This window comes from Pristis pectinata, chromosome 11, assembly GCF_009764475.1.
Source record: "Pristis pectinata isolate sPriPec2 chromosome 11, sPriPec2.1.pri, whole genome shotgun sequence".
Taxonomy (NCBI): Eukaryota; Metazoa; Chordata; class Chondrichthyes; order Rhinopristiformes; family Pristidae; genus Pristis; species Pristis pectinata.
This window is the reverse complement of record NC_067415.1, coordinates 23538822-23559578: the sequence shown is the minus strand read 5'-3', so window position 1 is coordinate 23559578 and position 20757 is coordinate 23538822. Positions and strand designations below refer to the sequence as shown.

The 20757-nt window shown below is 36.8% G+C and overlaps 1 protein-coding gene across 1 annotated transcript in view; it reads left to right on the top strand.

Annotated features, from left to right (window-relative positions):
* Nucleotides 1-20757, top strand: part of nbeaa (neurobeachin a) — a 560854-nt gene that overhangs the window by 107380 nt on the left and 432717 nt on the right. The window contains exons 13-16 of the mRNA XM_052025565.1: nucleotides 3864-4032; nucleotides 18432-18511; nucleotides 18784-18846; nucleotides 19724-19821. Coding sequence (XP_051881525.1) covers nucleotides 3864-4032; nucleotides 18432-18511; nucleotides 18784-18846; nucleotides 19724-19821 — 410 coding nt within the window. The remainder of the gene's footprint in view (nucleotides 1-3863; nucleotides 4033-18431; nucleotides 18512-18783; nucleotides 18847-19723; nucleotides 19822-20757) is intronic.

The following is a 20757-nucleotide window of genomic DNA, read 5'->3' as shown; positions in this document are numbered from 1 at the left end:
AGCTCCTTGCAAGATAAGAAATTTTAGCTCATCTTCATCTGTGAGCTTTGACACTGAGTTTTGAAAGGCTGTTTAATTGCATTATTGAATAATCCACATCCTATTCTCACTTCAAACCACACATGCACATTTCCTTCAGGACTTGGTGGGGATCGTTCAGGACCAGAAGTTCAACTTGGAAACGGAAGAGAATGCAGATGCTGGAATCTGGAGCCACAAACAATATGCTGGAGGAACTCAGCAGGTTGAGCAGCATCTGTGGGAGGAAAGGAATTGTCAATGTTTCAGGTCAATACCTTGCAACATCGACATCCTGTTTGACCTGCTGAGTTCCTCCAGCAGATTGTTAACAGTTCAACCTGTTTTTCTTTCTCTCTAAACGTGAATATGAGGGTTATTATAAATCATTGCCAAAAAGGAGGCTGAAGCATTTGCAACCATGTTCAATCAGAAGTTCTGGTATTCACCTTGTCACAAGATATTACTGCAGTCCTTCAGTGACCTTCCTTCCATCATATGGTCATAAGTGGGGATGCTCACTGATGATTGCACAATGATAAATTCTAATCAAAACCCCTCAGCAAACTAAGCAGCCCATGCCTGCAGAAACAAAACTTAGGCAGCATTCAGGCACAGGCTGACAAGTGGCAAATAACATTTGTGCCATAAAATCCCCAGGCAATGAGCATTTCCAACAACAAAAGTCTAACTACCAAAACTTGTGATTCAGCGGCATTACCATCACCGCATCCCTCACCATTACTGCAGATCATCACTGATCAGAAACTCAGCTGGATCAGCCACATATCTACTAGAATTATAAGAACAAATCAGAGGCTGGGTATCTTTGTGAGTGACTCATCTCCTGACATCCCAAGGCCTTTCCACCACTTCTGGTGGGGAGTGTGACGGCATATGCTCAACTTGCCTGATTAGTGCAGCTCCAGCAGCTTACAAGAAACTTAATATTATCCTGGACTAAGCAGTCTGCATGATCTGCACAGTCTTTGACTCTAAACGTTCATTACCTGCATCACCACAACACTGTGACAACAGCAGGTACAATCTACAGAATGTACTGCAGTTACTCACCCAGGCTATTCTAACATTAGCTCCCAAATCTGCTATCTCCACCACCAAGAAGCACGAGAGAGCAGGAATATGGGAACACCACCACCTGCAGGTTCCCCCTCCAAATCTGAATTAGAAATATGTTGTTGGTCCTTCATTGTCACACTGGCTGACTCCTGGAACAACTTACTTAACTTTACCAGAAGGACTGCAGTGATTCAAGAAGCTGGCTTACCAGTACTTAAGGTCAGTTTAGGATGGGTAATAAATTCTGCCTTCGCAGCACTGCCAAGCTCCCAAAAATGAATGAAAAAATGGTACGTTATTTGAAACTGTGGACTAATTTAGGTGTGCTGTAGTTAATTCTTTAAATCAATTTTCCACCATATTGCCTTTCTCAGTTCCTCCCTCAGTACATCTGCTGCTGAAACCCTTGCTTAACTGTTTGTAAATAAACTAGTCTCAAAGCAATGGAAGGCATTCAAGAAGGGGATTTGAGGGGTTCAGTGTAATATATTCCCATGAAGAAGAGTGAGATTGATGCCAGAGGACTGTTGGATAGATAACACTGTAGCATGTTTAAAAAGGGAGGAACACACAAGACAAGTTAGTTTTCAGTGGAGGGCATTTTATTGGAATCAGTTGTGAAGGACCTATAAACTTTCATGTAGAGAGGCATGGATTAATCCATGACAGTTGGAATGGATTTGTTAATAGGATGGTCATGCCAGACTAACTTGATCAAATTTTTTGAGGAGGTAGTAAGCAGACCCAACAAGGGCAGTACATTTGGAAAAAGTCATTGTAGATTTTAGCAAGGCTTTTGACAAAGCCCCACATAACATGCTGGAAAGTACCACCTGTCGGATCCAGTGGAAAGTGAGATAATTGAGCCAAAATTAGATTGGTTGCAGGAAGCAAAGCATAATGGTTGAGGGGTGATTTTGTGACTGGAAGGCAGTTACAAGTATGGTTTCCACAGGGCTCAGTACTTCATCCAGTGCTTGTTTGTAATATATGTCAATGATTTAGGCTTAAATGTATGGGCCATGATAAAGAAGTTTGCAGATGATACAAAAGTATTGCCCTGCATTTGTGGAGAAGGATAACTTTTGATTGCATGAATATATAGCTAGTCTGGTTATTTGGGCAGAAAAATAATGGAATTTGATCCAGAGAAGTATGAGGTACTACAGTTGGGATGGCACAGGAAGGCAAGAGCATGTATAGTAAATGGAATGGTATTGAGCAGTGTGGAGGAACTAAAGCACCTTGAATTTCGCATCCACAGATCCTTCAAGGTAGCAGGACAGGTCAGCAAGTGGTTAGAAAAGGCATATTGGATGCTTTCCTTTATTAGCTATGGCATGGAAGATAAGCACAAAGAGGTTAAAATAGAACCGCAGACAGTGCTGGTTTGACAGCAATTTGATTACAGCTATTATTGCACTGGAGAGGGTCCAAAGAAGATACGAGAATATTGGCAGGACTGAAAAATTTAATCATGAGGAAAGATTAGATAAGTTTATTGGAACTAAAGAAGCTGAGGGGAGATTTGATTGACGTACAAAATTATGAGGAGCTAATAAATAAATACTGATAAATAAAATCAATTAAAATGATATTAAGTAAGAAAAAAAGAAAACAACTTGCAACTTTCTTCATAATCTCCATGTTGGGAATTCCCATCCAAAGTAGTGGACGAATAGTTTCTGACTGAGTGTATCCAATGAAGGATTTATTTGTGAAACATTTTTTGTTTTTATTTGCTCTAGTGCTGACCACCTTGTAACTATTTTTGAACTTTTCAAGCATTACGTTTTTAGACATTCCATCTCATCAATGTAGCACTGATTTTATAGGATAGCATTAATTGAAACTTAATTTGATCCAAACATGGGTCAAGTTAAATGATCCATGATTGCAGTTGCATTTTTATGTTGTTATTGCAGTTTATGTTGCAGCTGAATAAGTCATTGGTGAGGCTGCACTTGGAGTACTGTGAAAAGATTTGGTCACTGTTATAGGAATGATGTGGTTAAACTGGAAAGAATGCAGAAAAGATTTATGAGGATGTTGCCAGGACTAGATGGCCTGAGTTATAGAAGTTGGCTAGGTCTTTATTCCTTGGAACATCGGAGAATGAGGGATGACCTTATAGAAATGTTTAAAATTATGAGAAGCATAGATAAGGTGGATGTTAACAGTCTTTTCCCCCGGGTAGGGGTCCAAAACTAGGGCACATAAGTTTGGCTGAGAGGGGAAAGATTTAAAAGGGACCAGAGGAGCAACTTTTTCACGCAGAGGGTGGTGAGTATATGGAATGAGCTGCCAGAGGAAGTGGTTGAGGCAGGTACTATAGTATCATTTAAGAAGCACTTGGATAGGTACATGAAAGTCTGGGCCTTAGAGGTATATGGGCCAAATGCAGGAAATTGGGACTAGCTGGGTGGGCGCCATGATTGGCATGGACTGGTTGGGCCAAAGGGCCTTTATCCATGCTGTATTGTTCTGTGACTTTGACAATGTGACATATTGACTCTGTGACAATGTGATTGACCAAATGTAATGTCTGTTCAGTGGTGGACTGTGACAGTGGTAGTAGTAATTGTTTTTTGCTGAATTGATTTAATTAGTTGACTTCACAATTCTAATTGAAGGAAAAGTCTGTTAGTGCTATAGTGGTGAATTTGTGTATAAGCATTTATAACTGTTAACATAGCACATAAATAAATGTTCATTGCACTCTTTTTAACAGATGAAACAAATGATATCTTACATTTATCTTGCAGGTACAGCTTTCGCTATATACTTATTTGTCTGCTGAATTCATTGGTACAGCTACTATCTACAGTACTATCCGTAGAGTGGGCACTGTACTGCAGCTAATGCACACTCTCAAGTATTACTACTGGGTAATTAATCCATCTGATTGCAGTGGTATATCTTCCAAAGGCCAAGGTAAGAAATGTATTAATCTTCTTTACAAAGATTATGGTTAACAGAAAAATATTGCTTTACTTATCATATTCTAATCTTGACAGTTACAAGCATTTGAATTTACTCAATATCACTTTAATTGCTTCAGCAATTGTTGTAGCTGGCAATCTAACAAATTATTCATATTCAAAGATGTGTTTGACATCTATGATACATTCCTCCAAACATGTTAATATGGGAAGCTTAGTTTGCTACTCCGATATTCTGAAATATGAATAAAGGAACCAGAGTAGTTATCCCCTCTCCCCTCCCTCCCTGTTCCACAATTAGGAATGAGAGGGGGATTCCAGGTATCCTTACCAGTTGGAAACTAATTTACGTAGAACATAGGACATAGTTTCACTATGTTGTGCCGAACTAAAATATATGAATTCCGTAGAAGTGCCTGTAGTACAAATGCCAAATATGGCTTATTTCCTGGGAATTACCAAAATTACTGATTTTTTTTTTGTTAATTGAAACCTCATTCATGGTTTTGCCACCTCCTTGCCTTGGTAATTTGAGTGCTCTTCTGGTCATTTTCTCACTTTGCAACTTTTGTAAATTTAAGTTCATCCAAAATTCTATTACCTTTATCCTAGCCTACCAAGACCCCATTCATCCCACACCATGCCCTTGTTGACCTGTATTGGATGGCTTTCTGACAACACCTCAGTTTTTAAGTTTTTTTTGAATATCTCCCCATCCCTGTAATATCCTCCAGCCCTCCCAAAATACGTATTTCTCCAATTCTGGTTTCCTAAGCATTTTCCATTTTAATCATTCCATTGTTGACACCCATATCTTCATCTGCCAAGGCCCTATTTCTGGTATTTAAACTCATGTGCCTTTCTTTCCTTCTTTTAAGGTGATCCCTAAAAACCTACCTCTTTGAGCTCTTTTGGCCACCTGTCCTTGTATCTGCTTAGGCAGCTTGGTGTCATATGTTGTTCATCCGTGCTCCTGCAAAGCATCTTAGGAAGCTTGCTTATGTTAAATGCACCATACAAAATACAAGTTGTTGTTCAGGAAGACAGATAAGAAAACTTGATCATGGGCAGTTTTGAATATTGTGTCAATGGCTATCAGTCCCTATTTGGCTCTGCATAGGTGATTGTTGCAACATTGATTTATTATCACTTGAAGGATTGATACTAAGTGCAATAAGTACAATAAGAATGTTATCACTTGCAATAAAAAGAGGAGCTTGGGAAAGCTGTCTGGTCTACTGAAGCCAAATTGATAGTTTGAACCTTGAACTAACAAATTGTATGACAACCTGGAAATGAAGTTAGCTTTTGGTAAGTGGTCTTAGATGATGGTAGATAAGTTTTGAGTTGGCAACAATTTAACTAATGTGAGATGGGAACTTGAAAATGTTTCTGGCCAGTTAGTTGAATTCTAGAAATATTTCAAATATTGTTAATTATTTATTGTTGAGAGAGTGTAAATGGCACAATAGTGCAAACAGAGTGTAAAGGACTATTACAAATGAGCAGAGATCAGACCCAACTGATCTGTCTTCATTCTGTGTGGTGTTGGAAGTTTTCAATAGGCATCGGGACTAGAGATGCAAGCTCATCTGAAGCCAGTGGGAGCTTTATTAAAATATGGAAGTGGAGGTACAAAAATCCAGCATATGATTTTCTGTTAGTTGGCATGAAAACATCCAATTTAAATTATGTTCAGGTAACTCGTGTTGTTAGGATGAGAGGTCAGCCAACATTTTATTTAAAGAGGAAAGAAATATAAAGGTAAGTTATCTCTTGCAGAAAATTGTGCTTGTAGCACTTTCACATTGGTATGAATTCAGCCATTTTTACCCATTTCTGAATTTTGAGCAGTATTTTTTCTGCTGATGATTTGGATTCTCATGAACCTTTTCACTAATTCAACTATTTTTCTTTGTTGTCCCCCATACCATAACTAACACCAGTGGATTTCCAAACAGGAATATTGGTCCTTTGAGGTATCTATGGATTAAATTGTAGGATTTAAAGCAGGTGAGGTTGTATTTATATTGCACTATGCCCAGTTTCTAATATTTGTACAACCCCATCTAGAAACAGACATTTAGCTGATATAGAGACTCAAAATCTCAATGGAATTTAGAACAGTGGCCCTCTAAATTCCACTGAGGTAAGTGAGAACTTTAGTAAATTGGCACAACTTTCCCTAACTGAATCCATGAAGTTCTATCTGTATTAAATTAGCCATAAGATACTTGGTGGTTGGCTGCTCTGTTACTTGATGGTAGAGTCATCCCTGAACATTGAGTTTCCTTCCCCTCAATTATACCTGCTGCAACATAGTATGTGGTTGCAACTTAGTATGTTGCTGCTTTGACGATGACAGCTATTATGTTGGGTTTTTGTGCCTTTTTAAAACTATTTATTTTTCTCCTATTGTAACATTTCCTTTAAAATTGATTGACATGCAGTTTTTCACTCTCTAGTGCAATTGTGTGATCTTGTTCCTGGTTATGAGGATCATTATTTGAATAAACTTTCCCAAGAATATTAGTGCAGTCCATACTCTTTGATCTGGTAGGAAATGCAGCATTTCTTAACCATTTAGATCTGAAAGCCAAAAATTAGTCATTAAGAGTCTTTGCTAATGGGAAAATTCATTTGGAAAACTGTAAATTTGCGCATGCAGAGTAAATTTTTGCTCTGCACATAAATGTTGGTAAAATTGATGGTAAATAGGATCTACCAGATTCCTGTCACTGAGGTCAAGTATTGATAGCAAACCATTAGGTGCACAACAATTGCCTCCAAGGTCACTGCAGATAACCTGATCATTTGCTTAATTGTACTGCTTGGAATGGCTTACTTTGATTTCAGTGATTGGCTAGAGTTGTCTTGTATTCAGTTCCGTGGTTCTGAGATTAGATTGTTATGCCTATTTTTTGACTTCTGTGTTTTATCAAAGCTGCAATATAGCCTTCCTCAGTTGTTGGGGTGGAGGTAGTCTGTCAGTTGACCATGACCATTTTGCTACTGTTCCGTAGCAGAGGGGTATTTTAAGATGAAAGGTCTCCTTCTTATGGGTTGTAACCTTCTTGATCCAGTGGCAGGTAGGCTTGAGTGATTGGCAGGATTTTACCGAAAAGCTCAGAACATCTAGTGTGAGGTGACACTATCTGTGCTTTTGCACTGCCTGTTATTTGTGCATAGTTGTCACATGGTGAGACTTTACTCTTCCAATGTTGACATGGAGTAAAGCTAAAGAATTTTTTTTCCCAATTTTCTCCCCTTCTCTCCTCTCCTGAAGGTGGTGACTCATGCTGGGGTATGGTTCCACAGGCACCAGCAGCCCTCCGGTACCTCACCCAAGGGTCTGTTCTTCATGTGTGAGCCTACAAGGTGAGTATCGGTGGGCTATTCGACTGTGGGGCATCATTGCCAAGGAAGTCCTTTCTTCACCTGTCCGTGCATGCAATTTTTAGTGAGATATCTTTGTAGTGATCTGGAATAGAAGACCTGTCTGGTTTTTATGTTCCCTCTCTCTGCTTTGGAACATTGAAAATTGAGGTGTCGTTCTTGATGTTTGTGTTGGATTTAACTGGAGCAGTGTAGGAAATATAGATGCAAAGCCTGAAATACAAATGGAAGTAAGAAGCCACAGGTCAGGATTATGCTGACGTTGCAAAAACGTATGGATTAGATTTTAAAATGGGAACCTGTGAGGTATATTTTAATACTTGGAATAGTTGCAACAGTTCAGTAGAAGTAATGGTGACAACGTGCAGTGTAGCTTATTCTAGCTCTATAGTGTCAATCGTCCCATGGTACAATTGCATCTTCAGCATTGAAAAATAGCAGTGAAGGTATCCATACCAGTGCTGGATTAACTGTAAATTTGTTCTTTCTGCTGCTTACTTTTATACACTAGTTGTGTTGGGGTATGATTATTTTTTGAGAAGACCTAAAATATAATCTGTAATCCTATAGGAAAAGGAAGTATATCCTTATATCTTTTCTGCTCATTTCTAATTAACCTTGCATTGGTTTGACATATGCATTCACCAGCATGGTGCCTCTTCCCGGTCTTTTGTCAACTTTTGACTTAAACTGTTTATTCTTCTCAACTTCTAGAAGATAAATAAGGATGACAAAAAAACCCAAAATTGTCAAAACAAAAAATCCCATATTTGACTGCTCTTGAAGCTCCATTATGCCAACACTTCATGCAACAACTGGATTTGTAAGCAAATATGCTGGAGTAGTAACTGTTATAATTTATCTTAAGAGACTGTGGTCATAAACTTTTATCTTACCAGAGTGAGAAGAGGTTCTTTTGAGTGTAATTGATAGCTATTATGTTGTATGTTCAACAAAGAAAGAAGTTTTGTGGAATGAAGCAAGTAACTTAGTTTGAGAAGTTGGTTGTTTAGCTGTTTACTGATTTGTTATAGTCCTGAGTGTGAATGGATCTACAGTGTATGATATTTAATACAAGATAAATTTTATGCAATAGTGCCAATGTAGCGATTCTATAGATAAATAGCAAGACTATAGCTAAAATTTAAAATTGGAATATTGGAAGGATATTGGAGGAAATTGGAGTACTACAAAATGGAGAAAAGGAAATCAAGATGAAGATTTGCAATGTTGAGGATATGGAAAAAGGAAATAGGTCAAAGGAATAGTCAATGAAGAGTTAGAATCACTTGTCCAAGAAAGGGAGCTCTCGTTACTTTTGGTGAGGGAATGGGAGATGTACTTAATAAGTTTCATGACTCAGGTATATAGGATGAAAGTAGTACCATTAATAGGAGGGAATGTTTACAAGGACTTCTATTTTTAAAAAAATTAGTGCAACTAAAAGGAAACAAAATGTCAGATACTGATGGATATGCATTTCAAATATTGAAAAAGTTTTTTTTGATAATATAACACAAGTTTTGATGAAGGATTAGATGTTGGCGAATGCTGCACCTGTAGTTCGAAGATGTGAAAGGAATAAGGTAGAATACTGTGGTTTATTTACTCTTGCAACAACAAGAGAGAAAATATAATGTGTATGGACTAACTGGGTATAATGAAGGGTAATGTGCTCTTGATCAATTTTATTGAATTTTTGTGAAAATAATTAACATGCATACAGACAGCATAATAATGTTCCAAGAATACACCATAAAGTTTTAAAAATAAGACTTGTTAGAAAAAAAGACATATGCTTTAAAGGGGAAATTACCCATACAAATAGTGAGCGTTTGAAAACATGACAAGATAATGTATGTCATATGGAATATGGGTTATAGAATGTCTCAGAAATGTATGCTGATACTTTTTGTGTCCTTTTGGGCATTTGCACAAGGGGAATGATTTTTAAGTGAAAGGTTTTTAAAATTCATTGTTTGACAGACATGAGGAAAATTGTAGGAGTTTGTAGCACCTAATTGGGTCACTGACAAATATGAAAGGATTTATGTAAACTTCAATTATTATCATCACAAAATCATTCATTGCAATCCAATGGCATTGGACATGTTGCAAGATCAAGACCATACTCACTTCAAGTAGGGTTAGAGGGCTAGGAGAATATAAATATTAAGAAGGGAGAAGAAGGGGATGGGTGGTAGGGATGATGAAAAAGAAAATATTTAATTCACTGTTTCAGATTTGGATTTGATAAGGATGAAGAAAGTTGAGATGGGCCATATGTGTCTGACAGTGGAGGGAGAGAAGCTGAAATGGTTATTGCCCAAATTTTGATCCAAATCCGGAAAGCTTGTGGGAAACAATACCAGTATAACAAGATATCATTGACTATATCGTGAAGGCCCTTTCCTTCATGTTCTCTCCAAATCAGAGAAACAACCTTTCCCTAATACCTTAGCTTTTTCCTCATTGTTCATGGAGGAGGAACAAGGTTATGTATTGCTTTACAATTACGAGCTTCAAAACCAATTGACATTATTCAGACAATATCAGTTAATTGCCCAGTCATCATTTGCATATAGAGTCATGCTTGAAGGCAAGTGGGTATTTGGTTAATTGTGCTTAATATCTAGTAAATGCAAAAGACATTTAGAATGTATGTGCACAGCAGGTTTACAGTCACAAGTGCCTGATGTGGTATCTTCATGGCATATATTTCATGTTTGCAGATTTCACATCAAGGAAATGTATGGTTTAGATCTTGTCGTCATCAGTTTAAATGTAGATGGTACATTATCTTAAGTTAAAGAGCAGGTGTGTTGAAATGCCAGTTCCCAAAAATTGTTTGTGATGAGATTAGTTTTGTGAAACCACATTTCACCATCACATATATGAATGTCATGAAATTGCTGTGAGTGAGAGATTGATACAAACTAAATTCACTACAAACATTGAAGTCTTCAAATACAAAACCCTGTTAACAATGCGATATCATTTAATGATTCTCCAACAGTTTCTCTGTTAATGAAAATTAACAGTCTCATCCCTGAAGGTATCAAATGTTATTGAAGCTTACAAAAATGCCAGATTGGAACCTTCTTTAAGTTTTTTTTACCCTTGTTTATTTTTCTTTGTGTTTTGACACTCTTTACTGCTCTTAGTCCTTCAATATGATTGGTTAAGGAGATGCATTATTTGTTGTCATGACCGTTCAGGTTCCAGATGCTATTTCACTCATTTGTTCATTGCTAGCTAGAATATTTCCCTGCCTGATGTTGTTAAATAACCATGGCCGCTGTTAGCCTCATTCTCATTTTGCCGTCAACAATTGGTATGGCTATTTTGAAGTCCCAATAAGTGGATTTGCATATTTGCAAGAAGAAGATCTTGTTAAAAGTGCAACCAGGAAATTAAGGGCTTGATTTCATTCCAGGCAATGAGTGTACTCTCTATTTTAGCACATTTGGCTTTTTTATTGTAGCTTTAATCTTGAGGTGTGGGGTAGTTTTTCAGATAAATTTTTATTCTACATTGTCATTGAATGATGCTTTCATGGAGTGTATGCCTTAAAAACCCTAACATTAAAGCCAAAATGCATTTGGTTTTGGAGTTGCTGTTAATCCTTGTCAATTCTAGTGCCATTAGGTAGAGTAGTAAGTATTGACATTGCATTTTTTACCCTTTGTCAATGTATTTTGAAGTGGAAAACTCTGACTTTCTTAGAATTTATATTCAACTCAAGTGTTTATGGAAACCAGTCTTCCGAGTCCATAACTCTTCTATTTTTTTTGTTCTTTTAATTTAAGAACCTGGAAGTAAAAAGTTTGTCTCAATAAAAGTACCACAAAATCATGAAACTTTTAAAGGCTTACTAATGACTTGTATTGAAGGAAATCTATCCTTGTATGGTTTGCATATTACTCTGGTCCCTGGAACACCAGACTGTGAGCATTGGTTGAAAAAATGCCAGAGTGTTGCAGGTCAAAGTGGCTAATATTAATTTCATACACATTTCATTGCAGTCTTATGTTCAGTGCCAATCCCAACCAATTGTTGCTGGATCATTGTAGGTCAATGATAATTGAATGATCAGCTGCAGAATTTAGAGTTTGTGAGAAAGAGGGCAATTTTTGAAGAATAGAGAGTACAAGCTTGGAAGTAGGGCTGGAGGAAATTGTGGAAATACAGTTTGATGCTGTGGTAATATTTTTAATTGGTTACTGATTAGATGTTGCATTATATTTTTGGTGCATGTATTGCCAAGGTAAACATGCATTTCTTGAGTTCCCAAAAGTAAGAAGTACAAATAGAAGAATTTTCAAAAGATTCAATGGGTTTCAGTCATATGATTTCTCAATTCAAGTGTGGGCAGAGGCTTGGAGAATTGCATAAGACATACCCAGCCTTTCTTTCCTTAAGCCTGGTAGTTATATCAGAATTTAAAAAATACTTGAGCAAAATCTGAAGCAAGATAAACATATCTCATGATTATATTTTTCTCTTTTGCATTCGAGAAGCAAATATAGTCATAATTCAAAAATTCCTGAGTATCCTGGGGCAAATGTGCTGCCACCTCTGTAAGAACTAAAGGAATTAAAAGTACTCCAGGCTGCTTGTTTTGGTATTATTGTGAGGTACTCATAGTATGTACTTTTGCTGAAGAGGTGAATGGGAAATTCCTCGATCTATTTTTTTCCAGAGTTCTAAGCACTACTTGTGGCTTTTCAAATTATTTACTTCATGTAAGGTATTTTCATTCACCAAAAGGCCCCTGGATTATTTAAATAAAAATTAGCATTATTCTCAACAAGGCATTTTAAAAGCATACCAAAAGCAAAATAGTGTAAATGCTGGAAATGTAAAATAACATGAGAAAATACTGGAAATACTCAGCAGATCAGGCAGCATCTGTGGACAGAAAAACAGAGTTAATGTTTCAGGTTAATGAGCTTTCATCAGAATTGAGGAAGATTAGAAATGAAACAAGTTTAAAATTATTGATGAAGTGGGGAGGGCAGAGGCAGACAGAATGAGCGAAGGTGTGTGTCATGAAGACCAGGAGAGTTTGAGTAACATGTTGTGGGCAGTGAATAATGCTAGGTATGTCTGGAGATGGTGTACGTTGGAAGAAACCAATGAAACCTTAAATCATCGGTAGAGGAGGGAAGAAAAATGAATGTCAGAAGTGTGAGATACAAGATTAAAATGGCTGATCATCTAATTGTTGAATCTGATCTTGAAGCTTGTAGATTATAATATGCTTTGTGGAAAGTCATTGTGCTGTTCTATGAGCTAATGTTGAACTTTGTTTGAACAGTGTAGGAGGTCAGATAGAGAGTGATTAAAGCAGGAGTGGGACAGAGAATTAAAGTGACAGACAACTGGAACTTTGAAGTTACCATTGCAGACAGAACAGGATGCCCTACATGCTGGTCAACTAATCTGTTTGGTTTCTACAATGTAGAGCACACTGCATTGTAAGTGCCAGATGCAATGTACTAAATTGGAAGGAGTAGAAATAAATCACCATTCCAAAGTTCCAAAATAATCAGCCATTCCAGTTTTGTATCTCTCATTTTCTGTCCCCTAGCAATTACAGATTTTGTCCTTTGAATTATTTTTGCACCTCCTCCAGACATACCAGGGTGATAATGAATATTTATTACCCTTATCACCCTTTCAGTTGGCATCACTGAAGTGATCATTCATTCTCTCCTGTTGCATCCTATTGCAGATCCCTTTTATTCATACTGCACCACTCCACTTTCTCTGCAATGTAAAACTTATTTTTCCCAGTTCTGAAGAAAGATCATGAACGTTAACTCTGATTCTTTCTCCATAGATATTGCCTGACCTCATGATTATTTTCACCGTTTTCTGATTTTATTTTACAAGTGTGGTTATTTTGAATGATGTTTCTAATGGGAAAGGATGAATGGGTTCATTTTCATTCCTATTGGAAAGAAGTGGCTGGGGAGTAACATGGGTATTTAAAATTATGGGTGGTTTTGGTTAAATTACCTATTTTTATATTTCAAGAGGAAGAAGAGAAATAGAGGCTAATAATATAAACAATCAAATAAGGACCTGCGAGAATGTGAGATTTGTTACCACAGGAAGTGGTTGGTGCAAATGGTTCAGGTGCAATTAGTGGAAAGGCAGACAAACAAATAATGTCAAAGGAAATAAAGTGAAACTAAGGGATGAGAAAGGACAGGAGGAAGCTCAGATAGAGCATAAATAGCACCTAGACTGTCATTGGGCTCAATTGCCTGTTTTGTTGTAAAACTGGTCCTTGGTGATGATGCTAGCCAGAATTAATGAATAACTGGACAATTTGATATCAAGTTGTTTTGATATATTATAAATGATATACTATAAACATAGTAATATAGTACAGCAGATGGACCTATATCAATCCTTTCAATTAAATTGTCCAATTGATTAGTCTTTTTAGAAACTGGATATTTTACATATCATGACATTATTGATTTTTCCTTTATATGCTCCATGGATGTAAAAGCCATGGATGATGCCTACAGAATTATGTAACTTAGGCCAAATGACTGACTGTTCAGTCTGCAGACTTATAGGAGAATTTATTCAAAATATTAATTGCTTTGCTATTAATATTTCCAGCATTATCCATTAAAGGTTATTACATGCTATTTCTATGGCAAAAAAGTAAAAGCTCTGTGGTTATGGTTAACATACATATTAATGCATATGTGTGAAAAAATTAATGTGTACTTAATTTTTTTCTACATTGAATTATGGTGTCTATCATTTTTGTTATACAGGATATTTAATGCCTATCAACCTTCCATGATATGAACCTCTGTTGAAAAATTACTGTTTTTTTTACATAGTGGATCCACTTAATTTTGTAGAACAGACATCTGTCCCCCTCCCAGTATTTAATTACAATTAAACTACTAATATATGACATATATTTAAAATATATTAAATAGATATTAAAATAATTATTTGGGCAGCACAGTGGCACAGCTGGTAGAACCAGTGCCTCTCAGCGCCAGAGAACTGGGTTCAATCCTGACCTCAGGAATTGTCTGTGGACGATCTCCGCTGTGTCCACATGGGTTTCCTTTGGGTGCTCCAGTTTCTTCCTACATCCCAAAGGTGTGTGGCTTGGTAAATTAATTGGCCACTGTAAATTGCCTGTAGTATGTAGGTGAGTGGTAGCACCTGGGGGGAGTTGATGAGATTGTTGGAGAATAACAAAAAGGGATTAATGTTGGATTAGTGTAAATACAGGGTTGATGGTTGGAGAAGTCTCGATGGGCCAAAGGGTCTGTTTCTGTGCTGTATCTCTCTATGACTCTATGATTCTATTATTATTTGGTCCAATTAAATAGTTCCTGCTTTCCTAACCTTCCCAGTGACAGAAACATCTGGTCTCTAGATTGGTGCTATTTCACACCAGATTATCAAATCAGAAACTTACTGTTTTGGAAACTGAGTTATAGAATGGGTCTCGACCTGAAATGTTGACTGTTTATTTCCCTCCATAGATTCTGCCTGACCAGCTGAGTTCCACTTTTCTTTTGCCTAAATTTGCAACATGTGGAATGATGGCATGGCAGTCTTCCCTTCCTGTGTTAGCATTAAGCACCTGAATGAAATGGGTAACAATAATAGGTGGTTAGAAAGTAACAAGCACATAAATCTGCATTACATACATTAATGGCGAGGAATGGTGAGGAAAAGCAAACTAATAAAGGATCCTCCACTGGCAAATGAATGAATGTTTTAGGATGGTCTGTTTCTCATACTTTTTGTCTTACTCCTGATTGTCAAGATTTTTAGATATTAAAGAAATAGAAGGATATGAAGTTGGTATAAGAAAATGGTGGCGAGGTAAAAGATCAGCCATGATCATATTGCCTGACAGAGAAGGCATGAGAGACAAAATAACTTATTCCTGCTTCTGTTTCTATTTCTATTTCTCATGAAAAGTATTTGACAATTTGATGGGTGTTTTCGTATATTTATTCCATGTTTGTATAATTTTGATGCAAATTTAATGCTGTAAGACTTGAGTGCCTATTTGGAAATTTGCTCAAAAAGAATGCCAGAATTGAAGATGCTGCTGACCTGGGTACAAACTGTGATAAAGCTATTGTTTATTGCTTCATACAGAGAAACAAGAAATTACATTGTGCAGAATCCTGTTGTTGACATAATTTACTTTAGTATGTTAACTGCACCATAGCATTCTTAATACTTGATCTGGTTTGCCCCCTTGGCATTTATCCAGCAGCCACAATTAGCATTTGCAGCTCCATGGAACCGATTGACCTGGAGGTCTGGATTCCACAACTCTCTCATGACACAGAGACTGGGCTTCAGGCAGTGCATCCTGATGATCTTTTAGTGGTTTGAAAAACAATTCAAGTACGTTTAAGTATAGAAGAATAAAAATAAAAGCATAATAAATTTATCACTTTAAAATTTAAGAAGGCAAAGTAAAATGAAGAAAAATAAATAAGCCACTTTGCAGCACTTAACTTTTTATGTTCAGGTTGGTGACCCCATTCAAATGAATGGTCGCAAGTGTAAAACTGAAAGAATGAGAAGTGTAGCAGGTCCCTTATCTCAAGCATATCTTTGCTCTGTGGTGAGTCCAATGGCAGAGCACGAGGTGAAATGGGCTGGCATCCTGCTGATGTCCAGCTCATCTCTGATTTCAGTGTTTCAAATGCACAGGTGCACAAGTCAGAAACGAGTTGACCCACAATCAGGATATTGCTGGTGGTTCTCCACGGAACCTTTGGTCAGGCATGAGTATGACTCCGTTTAATATTGTGAAGGAGATATTATCTTGAATTTAGTGCAGCATTAGTACAATGGATCAGTACTTTGTTAATTTCAAAAATAATGAAAGTAGGAATGTTTTGTCAATTGAAATCAAAAGCCTTTAGATCAAGAAGAAACTGAATGGATGGGTGGCACCTGAGCAGATTTACAAGGGTGCCATTTACTTGCTGTATCATTGCTGAAATAGAAGATATCACATTGAGATGTCCAATAAAACAATAAGTTTGTACAAATTGACTCCCAAAATTTGAAAATAAATTGAATAATAATTATGATTATGTTTATAAAACTAAATAACTTTTTTTGGTCAAGATTGTGTTCATTTACAATCTAGAAACCATAAATATCACCTTTTGTTAATTGTTCCAAGATGTAATTTATTTAAGTTCTCTGTCTATATACAGTGGCATGCAACAGTTTGGGCATCCCCAGTCAAAATTTCTGTTACTGTGAATAGCTAAGTGAGTAGAAGATGAACTGATCTCCAAAAGTCATAAAGTTAAAGATGAAACATACTTTTCAACATTTTAAGCAAGATTAGTGTATTATTTTTGTTTTGTACAATTTTAAAGTGAAAAAAGGAAAAGAGCACCATGCAAAAGTTTGGGCACCCCAAGAGATTTGAGCTCTCAGATAACTTTTACCAAGGTCTCAGACCTTCATTAGCTTGTTAGGGCTATGGCTTGTTCACAGTCATTGTTAGGAAAGGCCAGGTGATGCAAATTTCAAAGCTTTATAAATACCCTGACTCCTCAAACCTTGTCCCAACAATCAGCAGCCATGGGTTCCTCTAAGCAGCTGCCTAGCACTCTGAAAATTAAAATAAATGATGCCCACAAAGCAGGAGAAGGCTTTAAGAAGATAGCAAAGTGTTTTCAGGTAGGCGTTTCCTCAGTTCGTAATGTAATTAAGAAATGGCAGTTAACAGGAACGGTGGAGGTCAAGTTGAGGTCTGGAAGATCAAAAAAACTTTCTGAGGGAACTGCTCGTAGGATTGCTAGAAAGGCAAATTAAAATCCTCGTTTGACTGCAAAAGACCTTCAGGAAGATTTAGCAGACTCTGGAGTGGTAGTGCACTGTTCTACTGTGCAGTGACACCTGCACAGATATGACCTTCATGGAAGAGTCATCAGAGGAAAACCTTTCCTGCGTCCTTACCACAAAATTTAGCATCAGAAGTTTGCAAAGGAACATCTAAACAAGGCTGATGCATTTTGGAAACAAGTCCTGTGGACTGGTGGAAGTTAAAATAGAACTTTTTGGCTGCAATGAGCAGAGGTATGTTTGGAGAAAAAAGGGTGCAGAATTTCATGAAAAGAACACCTCTCCAACTGTTAAGCACGGGGTGGATTGATCATGCTTTGGGCTTGTGTTGCAGCCAGTGGCACGGGGAACATTTCACTGGTAGAGGGAAGAATGAATTCAATTCAATACCAGCAAATTCTGGAAGCAAACATCACACCATCTGTTTAAAAAAAAAGCTGAAGCTGAAAAGAGGATGGCTTCTACAACGGGATAATCCTAAACACACCTCAAAATCCACAATGGACTACCTCAAGAGGCACAAGCTGAAGGTTTTGCCATGGCCCTCACAGTCCCCCGACCTAAACATCATCGAAAATCTGTGGATAGACCTCAAAAGAGCAATGCATGCAAGACGGCCCAAGAATCTCACAGAACTAGAAGCCTTTTGCAAGGAAGAATGGGCGAAAATCCCCCAAACAAGAATTGAAAGACACTTAGCTGGCTACAGAAAGTGTTTACAAGCTGTGATACTTGCCGAAGGGGGTGTTACTAAGTACTGACCATGCAGGGTGCCCAAACTTTTGCTTTGGGCCCTTTTTCTTTTTTGTTATTTTGAAAATGTAAAAGATGGAAATAAAAAAGTAATCTTGCTTAAAATATTAAAGAAATGTGTCATCTTTAACTTTATGCCTTTTGGAAATCAGGTCATCTTTTACTCGCTTAGCTATTCACAGTAACAGCAATTTGGACCAGGGGTGCCCAAACTTCTGCATGTCACTGTACATTTCAGTTCAAGAAAGAAAACCTTAAGTATATTGGTAAGGATCCATTTATATGTTTTAAGAATGTGGCTATTACAATTACATTTAAAGCTTTGAAGGTGACCAAAAATATTATTTTTGTTTCAAGATGGTCCTCGCCCATCTCAGAAAGAAATTATTTCATTACGGGCTTTTATGCTGCTGTTTTTGAAGCAATTAATTTTGAAGGTAAGAATTGAAATGTTAAAATTGTTCTCCATTTTAGTAAATTTTGTTAGATTACGGAAGCCAGAAAAGATTACTTTCTTGAAACAAAATTCATTGCAAACTTTCTATGGTTGTGTTCTAAGAAGTTTTTGTGAAAGTATATGAAGTATATTTGGTATAATAAATTCTGCTATGATACACTTGGTCCTCCATAACAGAATTACTTTAATGAATTATATAAGTGACTTGAAATTCTTGAAATATAAATTAACTATAATTTTTCTTTTGTATAGGATCGTGGAGTGAAGGAAGATGAGCTTCAGAGTATTCTTAACTACCTTTTAACCATGCATGAGGTAAACGTTAAACAAACTAAATGCATTTTTGAAATAAATTAGTAGTGTACTCCTATGAAAATTTGTGTTTTATTTTTGTTTGTTAGAGTTCTTTAATTTTCTATCTCATCTGGCATCATAGTTATTTTGAAATATAAAACCAGCTCATTGATCAAGAACCATCTCAAAGATTGAATTGCTTAATGGGATATCAGCGTGAGGAAGGAATCAGAGGGTGATATCTTCCATAATCAAATGACCAAAGCTAATGTCTAGGCTTTTCGATGAAAGGTTAACATTTGTAAGTGGTACAAGAAGTTTATCCATATATGTGAAGCAGAAACCACCTGAAGGAGAGGAGGAATTAAGAAAGGGTGGCAACAGCTACTTAACTTCATTCAGCATGTAAATCAGTTGCAGTTTATCCTACTGAAATTAATCAAGCATAGAATCAGTTGTCTATTTTAATTACTTGACCAGTCTAAATTTTCAGGCTCAATTTCACATGAAGTAAAATATTGGGTAATGTTATTTAATGTGAACTCATCCATAATCATACCATTATGATCTGTGGCATTTTAGTGGATAATGAGCGTATAATGGTTCTAAAAAATACATATGTAGAGCTCCACTTTCCTGCAAATTAAAGGCAATGCTGAACAAGTAATATAATTTAGTATTGCAGATTTGCACTATTCTAATTGTACCATTGTCAAATTGATTAGTATGGTATTGAATATTCAAATAAATTAGAACTGATTCATGGCTGTGCTGTGCATTTTAGCAGCAGGCCATCAGTCACTGCCTTTTTATTGTCAAATAATGTATTCTAATCTCTGAAAATTGAAGAGCTTTATTTTGTCTGGTTTTCTGACTGGATATCTATACCATGAAACAGGATGAAAATATTCATGATGTTCTGCAACTGCTGGTTGCATTGATGTCAGAACACCCTGCATCCATGATCCCTGCTTTTGATCAGCGAAATGGAATACGGTGAGTCTCTAATGAAAGCAATAGGTAATTCAGGAGAAATATGGAAGGTGCTATTACAGGATATAGGTGAAGCAAATAACATAGACCAACTTAAGGGTTACTTGGATGAACACAAGGGAGGAAGGAATGGAAGAATGGTAAAGGTATGTAGGAAGATAAGAGGTAGGAGTAGGACATGTGGTCCCTCAAGCTTGTCCCACCATTCAGAAAGAACATGACCAATCTGTTCTTTGCACCAAAACCACTTGCCTGTCTTTTCTCCATAACCCTCAACACCCAATAGTCCAAAAATCAGTTTCACTTAGTCTTGAATATGTTCAATGTTTCAGTATCTTCTATTCTCTGGATTCAGGAACTCAAAGGATGCATGTCTCTCATCTCATGAAATTCATCCTCATCTCTATCTTAAATGGGCAAACCCTTGTTCTGAAACTGTCCTCTGGGTCTCAGTCTTCTACAAGGGAAAATATCTCAGCATTTACTCTGTTAATCCCTTTCTGAATCTTGTTTCAGTATGAACACCTCTAATTCTTGTAAACTCTAATGAATATAAACCTAATCTGCTCAATTTTTCATCGTTAGTTGCAGCTTGTCAACCTAAAAGTGACAGATTCATTTTTTTTTTAGTTACCTAATCAAACATACATCTGATACATTATCACCCCAATGCCCATGTGCAAAGGGGTGGAAAGAGCTTTGTGCAAAGTAAAGTCATCAGAATGTTTAGGCCATTGAGCCTACATCTTTGCTGCATATTCCATGTAATATTTTTCTGAATTTATTACAGCATGAGTGTTGTTATACGTTAGTAATTTTGTTCAGTTTTCTAGACGTGTTTTATTTTTGGCATTCTAATTACCAGAAAAACTGAATGAACAATCTAATATTAGTGGTTTTTATGGGGTAGCTGCATTTCAAAAGAAGCAAAAGATAAAT